This window comes from Halichoerus grypus, chromosome 11 (genome assembly GCF_964656455.1).
Source record: "Halichoerus grypus chromosome 11, mHalGry1.hap1.1, whole genome shotgun sequence".
Taxonomy (NCBI): Eukaryota; Metazoa; Chordata; class Mammalia; order Carnivora; family Phocidae; genus Halichoerus; species Halichoerus grypus.
Genome location: NC_135722.1, coordinates 64,947,538 through 64,964,542, shown reverse-complemented (window position 1 = coordinate 64,964,542; position 17,005 = coordinate 64,947,538). Strand labels below are relative to the sequence as shown.

Sequence of the window (17,005 nt, the reverse complement as noted above, 5' to 3'; positions counted from 1 at the left end):
TTTCAAGAGGGGCAGAAAATAGGTTTTTTTTTTAAACAACCTCTGGGAAATCTGGAGGCCTAGAAAACACATATGAAGTGCTAGTTATTCATTCTCTTCCCGGTCACTCTGATCAAGGGCATTTTCTTCTTGGGATTTCTGTTGCAGGGCAGAAGTGGTGGGTATGTGTGAATGGATAATAGAGTGTTTGTGCCTAAACCAGCCATGAAAATAAGAGCTGGCCCAGAGGCCAGGCCAGGAAGGGGAGCAAACTTGTTGAGGGTTAGTGTGGAAGTAAACGAGAATCAGGCAGGGAGTCTGATGAGAAGGAAATGCAGTATGCTGTACTCTTCTCTCTGGAAGCAATTACGTGTGGTACCGCAACTACTTAAGTAGAAGCCTGAATAGGTTTATAAACAAGGATTTCAAAGTGTTTTTGTGATAACAGGATGCAGGGATAATGGAGTCTGGTGGCCACCTCTATGAGAAATGTGGGTACTTCAAAGATATCCTTTTCTTGTGAAAATTAGGTATTAAAAATGAGGGCAGTGCAACAGAATAGGGCAACAGAATGCAATGAAATAGAAAAATAAGAAACATGTTTTCTTCTCTTACCCAACCAAATTACCGTCTCATTTCCCCTTGTGGCATTTTCAGAATGTCCGGGAACTATTTATTCCCGCTTGATGGAGCAAGGGGAGGGTGGCAGGGAGGTGGAGAGAGGGAAAAGAAGAGAGGGAGAGTCAGTCACCCTGAAAACAACTCCAAAGGAGGAGTTTCTAACTTGTGCCCTCTGCACCACTTTGGCCTTCCCTATTCAGGTGAATCAAATTCGGTCCGGCAGGCATTTGTCGCAAACAACCCTGTGTTAGGTGTGGTGTAAGATACAAAGCTGCTGAGTTAACAATGAAGATGATAATTGGGGATCAGATGACCACAGTACATTTAGTGCTCACCTGTACCAGGCCTCGCTGAGCGCTTCCCAAACGTAAGCCTTTAGTGTCCTGATGAGTGCCAGGGCCTCTGGAGCCTGGGTTAAATCCTGGTCCACTTCAGTGAGTTATTTGACTTCTCCAGGTTTTATTTTGTCATCTGTAAAATGGAGATAATAATGGTGCTAGTATCAGGCAGGGTCCAGTCAAGAAGACCAGATTCCAGTTAAGTGTCGCTCAACAAAAGAAATTTAACAGAAAGAACTGGTTTCACAGGTGCTCCAGGGCTGAATGAGAGGGAAGGGAGTTTTGAGGCAATCACAGAGGGTAACCAGAGAGCGAGCAGCTCCCACCTCTAAGGCTGGAGGACCAAAGGGAAGAGGCCTGAACAACCAAGAAACTAGACCCGTGGAGGAAAAGACCTGCTAAGTTTGTGGGGGCCTGTGAGGCTTTGTTTCAGAATGTGGGAGGACAGTGGAGGCTGGATCAGCCGCTGATGCTGGGTGGTTGGGGGCGTGGCGGGTGGGGCGTGGGGGTTACTGAAAGGAAAAAAAAAAGCAAGCCCAGCAAAAGGAGGAAATGCCTCCTCTCTGGCCTTCCATCTCTCTTGAGTGCCCCCTATTGGCAGAAATTAATAGGAAACTTGCTGCCAAGGAAGAACTGGTTTGCAGAGTCCTAGCACCAGCGATAAACCAGAGGATACAAAGGTAGATCTGGAGCTGAGAGTAATAGTTTAATAACAAGCTCAGTATTTCATAAAAATATGACATTACATGAGTTGATATTTATAAACCACTAGAACAGTGCCTGGCATGTGGGAAGTTCATTATAATGTGCTTTTAAAAAACAAATAAATACATTAACCCACCAAAAACCAATGTAGGAAGTAATATTAGAATCCCAGTTTTATTCATGAAGATGATGGGGCTAATGGAGGTCACATAAAGTGCCCAAGGTTATAGAAGTTCGTCACTGGTGAAGTCAAGACTGTCTGAATGCAAAGCTGTTGCTTTTACTTCTATGAGCCCCTTTGAGGATCAGAGAAGACCAGCACGTAAGTCAATTACTTCACAGAGAGACAGACTATAAAAGTGCAATAGGACAGATGCAAATAACAGAGTTTGGGGACCATGCAGGAGGCAGGGCAAGCTGCTGCGGGCTGGGGAATCTGGGAAGACTTACCTGCTGGAGGACGTGGTGTTTGAGCGGAGCTGGGGAGGAAGGATGGGGTCTAACTGGCAAGTGCCGGAAGCAGAGGAAACTACTTGAGCTAAGTCCCAGAGTGCAGGGCATGTGTGCTGAGTCTGAGGACAAGGACATAAATGTTCCTCACCATTCTCCTTTGGCATAAACAGTAGAGTTGAAGTATCTCCAAATATTACTAGCAGCAATGTGAATTAAAGAGTTCTTTTAGGGCAATCATGAACATGAAATGTTGTGTAGAATACTACACATTTGTGAGACAATGGGATTAGTCAAAAATTAATGAATTTTTAATGCACCTTCATTTTTTTAAACCCATATGTCAAGACATTAAAATCTGCTTACAAAAGACAAATGGTCTTGTTTCAAGATAGCTGACTGAGCTAAAACGCTAATTTGAAGCTATTATGATGCCCTTTTAACAATGCACCAAATTTGGTTTCAATCAAGTCCACTCCTTGGAAGGTTATGCACACATTTGATTCACATCAGTTTTATTTAATTCAACAAACTGAATGCATTATTGATGCCAGGCACTGTCTCAGGTATTGGACATGCAAAGAATTGCAAATGGTGGTTCCGGCCCTCAAGGAGCTCAATCTAGTAGGGTAATGGATAGCTATGTAAATCTCGGTAATCAAAATGGAAAAGCAAAGGCACTAAGTGCACTGGAAATATGGAAACTGGCCAGAGAGGATGGGAATGAGATTCCTTTCCAGCCACCCCAGGAAGCAGCATCACCACCATGGCAGAAGCCAGTAAATGGAATGTGCAGGGAGAGAGGCCAAGACAAATTATGGAGACTCGTTAGTTTTATCTAGTGCTGGACCAGATCACAACATTGACTAGCTAAGGAAGTCAGAGTTGTAGGGAGTTGGAAGAAGTTCTGGAAGGTTTCTATGGCTCTGAACCTGGTCTCTATAATCCTATGTTCAGCTGTAGAAGTAAAGAAGTTGTCCTGAAACCAGAGATGGAAACCATGCATGCCAATAATAAGAGCTAACAGTTTCTGAGTATCCACTCCATGCCAAGCACTTTAATATAAAATGAGTATTATATCTAGACATGTAGTTTTTAGTCCCCAGGAACCCATTTTCCCCTTCTTCCTTGTAGTAGAATATGTGCCTTTCCCACTACAGACAATATTTTCCAGGCTTCCCTGTAGCTTAATGTGACTGTGACTTAGTTTTCATCAATAGAGTGTGAGTAGAAGTAATGTGGGCAACTTACACGTTACTTCCCTAAAGGAGGGCCCTTCGCTTCCTCTTTTCCCCTTTCCACTGGCTGGGAAGCCCATGTGGTATCAGTGCTTCTGGGCAGAGTAGGACAACACCTGGAGAAAGAACCTGGGCCCCCGAACAGCTCTGTGGAGCAGAGCCCTCACCTCCTCTTGCTACGGCCTTCTGCTGCTAGCACCTCTCCTTTCCTGTGGCCAAAGATCAAACACACGCAAAAGAAAAACAATATTACTAGAATTACGTCTGAGTTAAGAAAGGAGAGGCTACAGATGGGGACATGTGAGAGACTCTCAGATGTAAACTGTGCATGCTTTAGTGAAAAAAAATTATATTGGCTTGTTTGGAAACCTTTGTTGTTTCTGTCCTGGCTTCCAGCACAGTTTCGAATGACTGAGGTTTATCTATTAAATGTCCTCCAGGTGAGAGAAAGGTCATTGTATCAAGCAAGGGCAGGCTTGTTCAACAAACAGGTTTTGACGATTTGCTATGTGTCAGGAACCAAAGACAGAAATACACCCAGATACACAATCTCCCCCCTCAAGATGTTTCTTGACTGTTGGGAAGACATGCAAATATAAAAACAGTATTAAGAGGAAAGTATCAGTTAATGCTCTTGGTTGTAAGCAACCAAAAATCTGACTCAAACTGTTTTTTTTTAAAAAAATCACGAATGGGCTTATGTAAATGTGCATTTCAAGAGTTCACCGTGTCTGCTGTTGCCCCTGCCTAGATTCAGGATCCTCTCCTCTCTCTCAGGAAGAATCTCCTCCTTCAGTCTCCTTTCCAGTCCAATCTTGATGAAAGTGGCTGTCCCTTTCCTTCATTCACCCAACTATTTATTGTGCAATTTTGTACCACACCCTGAGCTGAGAAGTGAAGATACAGGGGTTTACAGGCAAAGAGCCTTTCCACATGAAGCTTACATTCTAAGTGGAGACAGACAATAAACAATTAGAGAAAGGAGGTAATTACTGGCTGTGGCAAGTTCTGTGAAGGGAAAAACCATTCACTCTATAGTCCCTAGTGGAGGCTGACATTAGATGAAGTGGAAGAAAGGCCTTCAGTTGACAATTTTGTGGAGACCGGAGAGAATGAACACTGTAAGTAGAGGTGATAGCATGTACAAAGGCCCTGGGGTGGGAAGGAATTGGATGGGGTGGAAACACAGGAAGGAGCAAGTGTGGCCACAGTGCGGTGAGAGGGAGACTGGAGTAGGATGAACCTGAAGAAGTTGGCAGAAGCCAGGCTGTGGGATAACCCATAGGCATCAAAAAGAGTTTGGATTTTATTCTACACACAATGAAATGTTTGCTTTAAAAGGAATCTCCTGGCTACTATGTGGGTCAAGTGTAAAGTTAAATTCAGGACTAGATGGACCTCAGGTCCTTGTCTGTCCACAGCAATCCATGCCTGGCTCCAAAGGTGCCCAGGAGCCCTTTTGGCAACTGTGGACCCTGTGCCAGTGATTTCCCCCAGAACTTACCGCAAGGATGTAAATGTTCCGTATCTGTGCTATCCAATGCCAAGCTGCTATGTGCCAGCGGCTCTTGAGCACTTGAAATGAGGCTAGGTGTGACTGAGGAACTGGATTTTTAATCTTATTCCATTTAAATTAATTTATTTAAATTTATAGAGCCACATGTGCCTAATGGCTATTGTACTGTGCAGTGCAAAGCAACACTGAGCACTGGGTGTCTGAGGATTTCAACTTTGAATCCGAAAGCCAGGGCCTTCCCACAAAGGTGACCTAAACGCTAACACCCTCCGTGCTTTCAGCTGGTCAAGATGGAGACGCTCAGGAGGCACTCTGAGCTTCATTTTGTCACTGGGGAGGCACGTGCACACGGTTATGAGGCGCTCCACGCGCGTCTTCAGGGGAAGTCCCGCACTGCGAACAAGGGTTTGGGGACCTCTCTTTCCAGAACACTTAAGCCCTGCGCTCCCGCGGCCGCGGGTGCGGTGCAGCCATTGGCAGGAGGGGAACAGCGGACCGCAGCGCCTCGCCCCGCCTGCGACATCAGCTCTGGGCGCAGCACAGGTGGGCTGGGGAAGGAGGGATCCAGGCGAGCCACCGAGCGAGGTTGGAGGTTCGGGGGCCCCTCGCCACGTAGTGGCCTCTTCCTCGCGGGGATGGGGGCGGTGGTGGCGCGAGCGGTCACCCGCACCCGATCTGCTTCCTGGGCTTGCTTTCGCTTTGCCGGGGGCTTGGCTAGGCCTGCGCACCGCAAGCTAGCCGGGAGAGCCGCGCAGGTGGAAGCCGAGGAGGGGCGGTGGACTGGTGCCTTTCACCCTTCAGGGCCCCCTGCCCTCTCCCCGAGGACGCGCTCCGGGCTCAGACCCGGTGCCCTGCGGCGCGCGTGGCTCCTTGTTGGCCGTCAGGCGCCCCTGACCTTGGTTTCTCCCCGGTGCCAGGTCTGCTCAAGGACCATGGGCGCCGCGCTGGGCACGGGCGCGCGGCTGGCGCTCCAGCAGGGCCGGGCCTGTGGTGGAGTCCCGCGCTGGACGCCCTCCGCGCCCGCCCGAGGCTGCCACTCCAAATCCGGCCCGGCTCGCCCGGTGCCTCTGAAGAAGCGCGGATACGATGTCACCAGGAACCCGCATCTTAACAAGGTAATGGGGGTAGGGTGGCCCACGCCGCTGTCCTGTGGCTGGCGGGGAGGGGCGCCCCGCCCCCTGGGTCTGGGCTGGATCCTCCCAGGAGCCCTTTCAGTTTTGCCTTGCAGAGGCTTGATGTGAATTGGTTTGGCTTTTTTTTTTTTTTCTCCCCTCCCCACCCCTCTTCTGCGTGGAAAAAGATGACGAGTAATGCAGGGAGCCTTATTTCTTCCACAAGAACAATAAAGACTGGGTCAAGGTCTTCTTGGCCAGTACGACCTGTGGTCAGAGCTCCCCGAGGCTTACTAATTCTGTTGGTCGTGGGTAGTTCATTTAGCCTCTGTCAAGTCCACGTTTTCTTATCTGTAAATGAGAGACAGTTGTCCCTGGTGTGTTGTGAAATTTAAAGAGAAAATGGAGGCAGAGTTCTTAGCACAGTACCTGACACCCAGTGAGAACAAACGTCAGCTAAGGCTATAATTATTATTCTGAGAAAAAGATTATTTTTGAGAGCTGGGGGGGAAAAAGAAAGGCTAGAATTACAGAACTTTTAGACCTTGATGGGGCATCAAAGATCCTAATTCAAGTCTCTCCTTTTACAGATGAAAAAACAAAACAAAGGGGATTAGCTCAAGGTCACCAGCTAGTTAGTTCTGGCCCTGCCACTGGAATCCAGAACGTGGTGCTTAAGATTCTGGGAGTAGAGTTTAGTATTACTGGAGTTAAAACCCTGGAAGCAAGAGACCTGGATTTAAGGCCTGTCTCCCGACACCTTCTCAAATTAACTTGGGCATCTCATTTAATATCTACTTTCAGGTAGATAATTCAGGTTCAACTTTCTCCCGCCTAAAATGGATATTATGCCATTCCTACCTCATCTGGTTATTATGACAATCAAATGAATTACTGAACTTGAAATAGTATTTTAAACTATATAGAGTGCTTGATAAAGACACTTTCTTTGGGAGGGGAGGATACTTTCTCTGAAGCCTCAGAGAAAGAGTCCTTCTGTCTCATCAACTCTGATTAAATTCCCTTCCTATTCTCAAACCAATTACCGTAATTTAAGCCAGTCAGGGCTCACCCCTGGAATTAAAGATAAAGTTTAAGGTAGGGCCACTCCAACTGGTTTGGAATAAGGGGATGTTGCTCCTCCACAGCAAATCTGTGTCCTGTCATCAGATGAAGAAGGGATTGGTGCTGGAAAGCAAAACAATAAATTCCCACTACAAACTCCAGTCGTTTTGACAATACTTGCCTTAGAAGTACTGGCATATTATCAATCAGCACTTTACTGCTTTGTGACCAGTTAAAAAAAAATAAAGGGGGGGCTTGAATGTTTTTTTTAGCCCTAGGTTTATGGCTCCTTAAAAGCACTCTTCCCTTGTCCCTGATATAATTTTTTTCCTTCTAAATAGTATAAATGGGATGTTGTCCATAAATCTAGGGGACCTGACCCTTTCGTAATGCTCAAGATTGTTTTGGTATGTCCCTGAAGTCAGTTGATGCTGGTCTGGAGTGAGGTGGGTATCTGGGGTGATGCAGAGGGAGCCTGATGGCATCCCTGTTCACCCCTGGGGAGAGCAGGGGGAGAAGCAGTGGAGGGAGCAGCAGGGTAGGGAGCTGTTGAGGACGCCCTTCACTTCCCTCTGGAGCGTCCCCCTCTTGCTGTCCCACTGACCTCCAGCACTCTGAGAGTCTCCAGGGAAGGCTTGAAGGTTGGCTCTTTCCATCAGCCAGCCGGGGAGAATTGCTGAGTTAAACAGAACTGAGGTTATCCCTGAGGAAGTAAGAGAACAGCCGCTTGGAAGGTAACTGCACTTAGAGGGCAGGTCTGTAGATGGATTTTTTTCTGCTAGACTGTGAGCGCCTCCAGGGCAGGGGCTGAGTTTCATGTGTTTGTGGCTGGCATAGGGTAGTTCCTGAAGGATCTAGCAAGGCTATGAACATGAAAATTAGCATTACATTCTGGGAATGTGTTTACTAGATTCTTTTTAATTTTAATCTTTAACTATTTTTTTAAATTGACATAGAGTTGACATATAATATATTAGTTTCAGGTGTGGTTGTTGCCAGAGGCGAGGAAGGTGGGGGGATGGGTGAAATAGGTGAAGGAGATTAAGAGGTGCAAACTTCCAGTTATAAAATAAGTACGGGGATGTAAAGTATAGGACGTCTTCTATTATTCATGTTGACTGTGGCAACAGAGCAGATCTTTGATTATGTATTACAAGATATCAGCCATATTTTACTTACATTAAATAGGCAATGATGAACTCCATTTCATTGGGGTATCTTCATAGGCAGGTATCATCCCCATTCTATTCAGGTAGCAAATGGGTCTTCAAACCATTTCTGGCCTCAACTTACCTATAGCCTCTCTTGGGAAGGGCTGTCCTATTCCCTGCTCCTGAAACAAGATTTGAGTCCCCACCCCCCCCCACACACACGTACTTGTCTTATTGCTCTGTGTTTGTTTCCTTTTGGCCCTGAGCACCCTGTTATAAGGGCTGGATGGTGTGTCTTCCACATTAGACCCTGAGCACCATGCAGACAGTTTTGACACATGATATTCTCTGTGTCTGACTTGAGATGCTCAATGAATATTTGCTCTTTAAATGACCTCAATCGAGTCATGACCCCTTTGCTCTCAACTTTATTAATATTAGTGCCACTACTTTACAGTTAGCCTGATGCCCTCGTTGTCTAGAAAAATACCTACCAATGGCCTGTTTGGAGCAATTATACCTACTTGGCCCTTATCCCCAGATAATGCCCCTTAAGGGGCATTTCACTGAAGGAGTCTGTTATCTCTCAGAGCGCATCAACTTCCTCCTTTGACCCACATGCCAACAATGATTTTTGCCTTCCACCACCCCTCTACTTGCTTCTCTGCAGTTTTTTCTCTTGAGCTTCATAGTCAGGGAAAGAACGAGTGAGAACAGTGCTACGTCAGATCACCGTGATTATGCGCCAGTGCGTTTCATGCAGGGGGCCTCAGAACTGCAGGACCCTGTAGACCACCTCCTTCCTACGTGGACCTGGTGCCTGGAGGTTACTGAACGTGTAAAGGTCCAGTGGCCAGTGCTGCAGCATTGGCCACACATCTGAGGTGGCACGGGTTTCAGCTCCATCTCTTCTGTATGCAGTGGTGAGTCATTAGATCCTTACACGGCGAGGACATGACTTTGGTTAAAGTATGTGTTTTTATTTGGTGCCAGCTTAGAACTTGATCTTGCCTCCTTTGCACGAGGGGAGTCTGTCCCACACTTGGCTCATCGATCAATCAGGAGATGGTGGCTGGGTGGTACGGAGATTTAGAAGTCTGTTGGTGATGCTGTTTTCTGCCCCCAAAGCAGACAGCATAAGGTGTCTTCATGAGACCCCTGCTTCGGACAGGATGTTGAATTGGGCCCCCCTGACTGACAGAGAAGCAATGGGTTACTAAGTCAACACTATTTCCATGAAGCATGAGTTCACTCTACACTGGAGTCTCTTGTGCAGTGACTCAGGGCATTGAAGCTCAAATATTGCTCCAATATTTTAAGAGCAAACAAGGAGAGGCAGGTTGGAATTAAATCCTACCTTGTTGACTACAGTTCTGACTTCATGGGATTGATAGCATTTGGTGTCAGGGCTTTGTGCTTAGAATGGCTGACAGAACTTGTATTAGTTTGTCCAAAGTTTAGGCAGCTGTAAGGAAGCAAACCCCAATACGGAGGCTTAAACAAGATAGAAGTGTGTTTCTCCCTTATCAACAAGCCTGGGTAGACAATTGCAGGTCAGTGTGTGGCTTGATGTTGTTGCTCTCCATCCTCAGTGTGCATCTTACGTTTCATGGTCCAAGATGGCTGCCCTAGCCTCTGCCGTCGATTCCACACAGAAACCAGAAGAAAGGGGAAATGCCTTGGGAGGGCACAATTTGAACATTGCTGATATCATTTCCACCCACAGTCAACTGGCCAGGACTTGGTCATAGGCTACAGCTAGCTGCAAGAGAACCTGGGAAATGTAATCTTTTGCCAGGGATCCATATGCACAGCTAACATTCCTATACCTACTAAGGAAAGAGAGACTGGATATTGGGGAAACTGCCACAAAATGCTTCTCTGAAACTTTAATGTTTTTACTGTCAATTTTATCCCAAACTTTAAAATCCATCCGTTTCGGGGCACCTGGGTGGCTTAGTCGGTTAAGCATCTGCCTTCGGCTCAGGTCATGATCCCAGGGTTCTGGGATCAGGCACCACGTGGGGCTCCCTGCTCAGTGGGGAGCCTGCTCCCTCTCCTCCCCACTCATGCTCTCTGTTACTATTTCTGTCTCTCTCTCAAATAGATAAATAAAATCTTTAAAAAAAATAAAAAATAAAATCCATCTGTTTCTCTACATCCCTTCTACCACCAGCCGTATTCACTCCATCATCTTATGTCTAGATTTTGCAGGAGCCTCCTCATTGGTCTACCACCTTCCTGTCATCTTCCCTCTGATTCTCATAACCACCTCTTGGGAGGCTAAAACCTGGTACACATCCTCAACTACTCTCTTTCCTTCAGACCCCATATCCAGTCCCCCAAATAGTTCTGTCGCTCTATTTTTGGACTAGGTCTGGAATCCAGCCCCTGCTCACCATGGGTCCCACCCTGACCTAAGCCACTGACATTTCTTGGCTGGGTAACTGCAGGGGCCTCCTAGCTGCTGTCCTTGCTCCCCGCTGAGCTCCTCTTGTTTATTCTGTGCACAACAGCCAGCGTGATCCTTTTAAAACTGTTTGACCATGTCACTCTTCTGCTCAAACCCCACTAAGTCAGAGTCCTTAGAATACCTTGCCTGATTGGACACCCTCTGACCTCATCTTTGCTGCTCCTCAGCCTCACTCGCTGCCAGCTGGCCTCCTTGCTGTTCCTCACACATGCTAATCATGCTCCTGCCTCAAGTCTTTGCATGGGCTATTCCCCCTTCCTTGAACACACGTCCCCTCAATAGCCACATGGTTAACTCCGTCACCTTCTTCAAGGCTTCTCCCTTTCTCAGTGAGACCCACTCTGCCCCACCAGATGCACTTGTGAATGTCCTGCAATTTTCTTGGTCCTCCTTAATGTGGTATACTTCCCCCCCAGGTATTTGATACTTCCGAGTATATTATTTAATTACCTTACCGAATATATCTCTTATTTATTGTTTGCGTTTCCCCACTGTAATGTAAGCTCCATTTGGGCAGGCATTTTTGACTTATTTGTTCATTGATGTATCCAAGGTACTCAGAACAGTGCCTGGCCCGTATTTGGCGCTCAGTAAACAGTTATTGGATGAGTGAGTCATTCAGAGACACATCTGCTGAGGCTCCTTCCTCTCATCCCTTCCTTTCACCTCCCTTTTCACCAAAGCCCCCGTCTTTCACCCTGGTGCCTCTCCTCCCCCAGGGCCCCTCTATGCAGTGTTGGTATGCCCAGGATCACGTCTATCTGGATTGCAGATCACTAGGGCCAAGTAAATAACATTCAGACCAACTTTTAGAAGTTCACTCATCTCACACGGGTGACATTTGTATTCTGTGGAAACCCCATAAAATAGTCTTATTTCAAGGTTTGCCTGCATACCATTAGTTATCTTCTAGAGGCAGTGTGTTTATTTTCATGTAATAAAATGTTAACACAGGAACCCTGCCACCTGTTCTAAAAATGATTGTAAACAGCAAAATCTAGATCATGGAAATAGCGACGCCGGAGGGTACATCCCATACAGAAATACATGTTGTCTGGCTCAGACTTGGGCCAGCTGGCATCTAAGCCAATCTACTCTGGGCTTTCAAGGTGGAATGTCTGTGGATACTTTCTCGGGCTCATCCCCGGTCTCCCTGTTTCCAGCTTCTCTTGGTCCTCTTGGATCTTTGTAAGCTCTGGGGTTATGGCTTTATTTTACTTTAAATTTTTGTCATTTCTACCAAAGGTTTCTTTTATCGTTTACCCTCTTCTTTCCAAATGCCAGTTTTGTAGTGAGAGGGGAGAAAAAGGCCTTTCATTTACATTTTCATTTATTCCCTTGCAAAGGGATCACTAATGTGCAGCACTTTTGTTTGCAAAGACATGGACTATAGTCTGCTTCCAGACCTTCACTTTGATGTGTAGAAAGTACATTGGGAAATCCTTTGGGGGTGGTGTCTGACTGCCTCTCTGATGCAGAGCACAAAAGATGCTCTATGATGGTGTGATGAAAATCTGAGGGATACCCTCCTGTTGGGGTGCTGAGGTCAGTGGTTAAAAGCATGCATTCATTCTGTACCCAAATGGTTGCCGGGCAGCCTGCTTACAACACAGTTCCGACCAAAGTAAAGAGTAAAATGCACCCAGTCACTTGAGGAGAGGGATTTTTTGATGGAAAGATCATCAGCTTTGAGGAACTTGAATAAGAGAAAATCAAAGCTGCATTTGCTTTTAGAAGTTTTATTGAAAGCTGGAGGGACTATAGAATTGAATTGAATGATTAGCAACTTGAGAATATTATTTTTTTTTTAAAGCATCGTGTCTGGATTCTGCACTGTTGTTGGGTAGTAGAGCTACATGATGCCCATAGCACAAGTGATCCTGAAACATACTCCCTGGAGGTGTGGAACTCTGGAGGGAGCAGACCCTGTGAGTTCCTTTGTTTTGTTTTGCTTTGTTCTTTCCGAAAACAGAAGGAGGGAGCTACTGTCTGCACGAGTTTGCATCCCTCCTAAGTTACTGAGGTGTCCCATGACTTTCCCAATAAGGAGAAAGGAAGCCAAGTGCCTTCACATCTAAAGTGGAGCTGGGTCTCCACTCACAGTAGACAGCCTCTATTACCTCTTTCTCTGGTTTCTGAAGGAGGTTGTGAGTTTTCCAAGCCAGATTCCTACCATACCGAATTTCTTTCCCTAGGGGAATGCCTTGTGGAGGGAACTTAAGTAATAATGATATGAGCTAGCATTTTTTTAGGACATGCAATGTGCCCAGAATTGTTCTACGCATTTTCGATGCATTAACTCATTTCATATAATACCACAATGTTGTGCAGTACACTGTTATATTACAGATGAGGAAACTGAGGAACAGGAGGTTGGCTAGGTTAGCTAACTCGCCCACAGTCATAATGGCAGAGCTGGGTCTTGAACCCAGGCAATCTGGTTGTAGGTCCACGTCCTCCCCCACTATGATGCACAGCCACTTCTGGGCTACAGGTGCCCTCACGCTTGAGACTGGCACATGGAGTCTGATGCTCTGGGGCATTCCCTGTCATGGGCCTCTGACAGACTGTTAGTACTTCCACCGGCTCTGTTAGATCAGACTCTGGGAGTTGGAGAGAATTTTAAGGATCACTGGATGCCTTCTCTTCACCGTTTAAGTGTGTGTAATTCTCCCAAGACTCGTTTGTTTATCAAAGTTATTCAATCGACATTTGCTCCATTATCTATTCTTTTTTAGGCAGTGGAAACCCAGTGGTGAATACACTTCTTTGGCCTTCAAGGAGCCTATAGTGTAAGAGGGGTGATGGTGGAACCGGTTAGTAAGCAGGAAGTTCAGTTCAGGAGGTCTGTGTAATGGGAGGCACACAGGTACTTGTGCTCTCCGGGGCCACCTCTGCCACACCACCTTCCTTGATGAGCCGCATGGAAGTGACTCATTCATTCTTTCCACTCCTTGGGCATTTTGCTTATATAGTCATGGCTCTCTTCCACATTTGGTCTCAGTAGACATTCATGGTATGCATGATTGTCTCCATCTTGATGTCATCTTCAGAGCCAGGACCACATCTTAGGCATTGCATGGCCAGCCACAATGGCTTCTTCGAAGTGTACCCCCAATAACAATTAGTTACATGAATCCCTTTCACCTTCCCTCCTGGACTGATCAGAAACCACTATGGTGAAGACGGATAACATACAACCCCATTGGCCATCTCTTCTAAAAAGATGGTGACAATATAAATTATATTTAGATTCTCCATGGGACTTGGAGGATTTTGGAAGCCTCTCTTAGATCTTTTATTCTGGTCATAGAAGTTTCGGGAATCCATTGCTTTAAGAGAGTCTCCTGCTCTGATGCTGGGCCAGATGTACTTCATCTAAAGAACAGCACCTTTATTGTGAGATTCTTTATTCTCGTCCTTGAGACAGCTTTAAAGACGTCAGATTCAGGGCGCCTGGGTGGCTCAGTCGGTTAAGCGACTGCCTTCGGCTCAGGTCATGATCCCGGAGTCCTGGGATCGAGTCCCACATCGGGCTCCCGGCTCAGCAGGGAGCCTGCTTCTCCCTCTGACGCTCTCCCCTCTCATGCTGTTTCTCTCTCACTCGCTCTCAAATAAATAAATAAATAAATAAATAAATAAATAAATAAAATCTTAAAAAAAAAAAGACGTCAGATTCAGGCCTGCTGTAACTAACAGCAGGTTAAAGGGTTTTGGAAGTTGAAGGAATGTAGTCAGCTCAAATCAATTGCGTGTGGCCTCCCAGGGGCATGGACTGTGACCAGGTGGTATGCAGCAGAGCACTCAGGCTACCAGCTAGGTATTCGGACTCAGAGAAACCCAAGGTTCCAGCTCCAGCTCGGTCATTCACTAGATTTGGGACCTTGGAAAGGCCCCTTCATATTTAAGCCTCAGTTTCTCATCCGGGAATGGGGATGATAATAAAATATACCTACCTCACAAGTGTGCTCTAATGATTAAATGAAATAATGCATGTCAAGCACATTGTAAGTGCTCGGTTAGTTCTCAGTCAATCCATGTTTCTGAAGCTTCTGTTCCATTCCTAACACAAGGCATCAGACTGTAGGGTGTGGACCTGCCCTCTTAGAGCATCCAGTCCCAAGGAGAAGGGAAGATCAGGAGATCCAAACTCATTTTCCATCGGCATGGATACATCCGATTTTGGCAGAGGTTCGGTACAAGAGGAATAAGTCAGGGAAGAGGCATGTTGGGTAGAGAAATGATAATTTCTTTGTACTCGATGGAGCTTAAGCTGGATGTTATAGATGTTTGTCTGAAAGAAACTTGAATAAAAATGTCTGCAGCAGCAGAAAACTCAGACCATTTGAAGAGCTGGTACTTCTGGAAGTTGAAACTAGGGTCGAAGGGAGTGGCTACCGTCATACCCTGCAGGAATCCTGGGACTTTGTCCCAACATTTTGGCACATCCTAACCAAGGTTTTAAAAACTGACTCTGAAAAATCCAAATTTAGCTGATCTGTTTATCTGCCAGTGTGTCTATGTATCATGTCTCTGTCTTTCTATCTGTCACTATAGCACTCTCAGTCTCATGAGATTATGGTATCAAGACAGCAAGACAAGAGAACATCGGCTATGGGCGTTTAGCATAAAAGTTAAAATGTTGCTTCAAATCCAGCTAAATCGGGCATGGTGCACTTCACTGAGTTGGCGGCCAGATTGGGCAGGGAGTATGAGAGTCCTACTGTCTCCATACACTCTGCTGTGGGTAATTAATAAATACAGGCATGAAAATATTTTAAATGAGCATCCTCCCACTGTTGGAACTCAGGATGAGCATTCCTCCAAAGACTATTAATAGGTCATCTTGTCCAGTCCTCTGTCTTTGGGCAGACAATATCCTAACACATTACAATGATTTTACAGGTAAGGTTTCAGAGGCCCAGACGGCCTGCTCCGGAAGTGAGTTGAGGAGGGTGATCCTGGCCCTTCTTGGATGGTGTCTGTGTCCTAGACCTGCTGCCTTTGAAAGGTAGCACTTTGCCTGCCCTCCTAAAATAGTGCCTGCATCAGCCTCATCGACTTACGTGGCGTGCCTTCCAGTCTCTCCACAGAAAGGAGATGTTTTAATATTGAACATTGTCATATGTTGCAAATCTAACCATCTGCTGTCACAGTTCCTGCTGTCATTCCTTGGATGTCCATTTCTGAAGAATAGACCTGCTCCTGACTCCCACCTTCATTTCAGGTTTTGTGTTTTCCTCTGCAGTAACACGATCATGAAGACAAAGCATTTGACAGGAAGCTTACCCTCCCATCGTGCTCTCCCTTCTTATCTCTTTTATTTTTGGTCTTTTCCACCCCATGATTATTTGTTTTGACTAGTAAGATCTCTTCAGGTCACAGGACAGTGAATAGCAATGCTGTTGCCACCTGATAAAGCAGGCACAGATATAGTAGGTGTGGAAAAAAAAAACCCAACCTATTAACAGCCATTTTTAGAAACAGGCTTTGAAATCTGCCCATCAGAGCTGAAAGATTTCCACTGTTCTCACGCTCCAGGAGCTGGCAGCAGCTTCTCCTCGCATCTCAGGAGCCTCGGGAGCCGCCTGGCCATGTCTGGGGGAGATGATCATGGGTGCGGGGCGGGGCTCGCCTGCCAGGAGGCACTGGGAGGGAGGGCCTGCAGAGCAGAGGGACCGCCCTGCCTCCAGGAACCCACCTGGCCTGGAGGGTTGAGCATCCTCAGCTGTTCCTTTGTTGACTGAGCTGCTCGGTGTTCTGTGACCTTCTACCAGTCAACTGGACACAGAGTCAGCTGCCTCCTCTGGAACTCATAATTGCTGGAATGATAATATTAGAAATAATAAGAATAAACACATAATGCCTACCCAGTCAGGCACTCTTATAGATGCTTTACATATGTTCTTGCCAAGCAGAGAAAAAATTGTGAAGAAAGTAAGCTTTTCCTGTAGCTCTCTCGCGAGAAAGATAGCAAGTCAAGGAACAGAAATATACAGGCGGTTATTGGTGGTGGAGAGGAATTGAGCAGGGTCCAGTGTGAGGAAACAACAGAGGGTTGACTTCAGTGGAGGGAAGACCTCTTAAGGAGATGATATTTGTGAAGGTCCTTAACGTAAGAGGAGGCAGCTGGAGAGGAAACCAGGGTAAGAGTGTTTTGGGCAGAGGGAACAGCGCATTCAGTCTGGAGGCAGCAAGCCGCTTGTCCTGGAAGGTTCTGAGCGCCGACAACATGCATTCCAGTGGGAGTGTGATGAGCAAGGGCGGGGGTGGTGGGGGGCTGCCTAAAATCAGGGTGGAGAGGACTTGAGGGCCAGAGTATCAGGGCCATGGAGTCTGTGGGCCGGGTTTCGTTCC

The 17,005-nt window shown here is 46.4% G+C and overlaps 1 protein-coding gene across 2 annotated transcripts in view; it reads left to right on the top strand.

Moving 5' to 3' along the window:
* Positions 1 to 5,167: 5,167 nt before the first annotated feature.
* Positions 5,168 to 17,005, top strand: part of ME3 (malic enzyme 3) — a 196,770-nt gene continuing 184,932 nt past the window's right edge. Inside the window, exons 1-2 of one of the 2 annotated variants that reach the window (XM_036082139.2) lie at positions 5,168 to 5,390; positions 5,765 to 5,962. In XM_036082139.2, the coding sequence (XP_035938032.2) occupies positions 5,202 to 5,390; positions 5,765 to 5,962 (387 nt within the window). In that variant the 5' untranslated portion in view covers positions 5,168 to 5,201. Of the gene's footprint in view, positions 5,391 to 5,416; positions 5,433 to 5,764; positions 5,963 to 17,005 lie in introns of those variants that run through there. The other variant, XM_078058654.1, reaches the window with a different exon arrangement.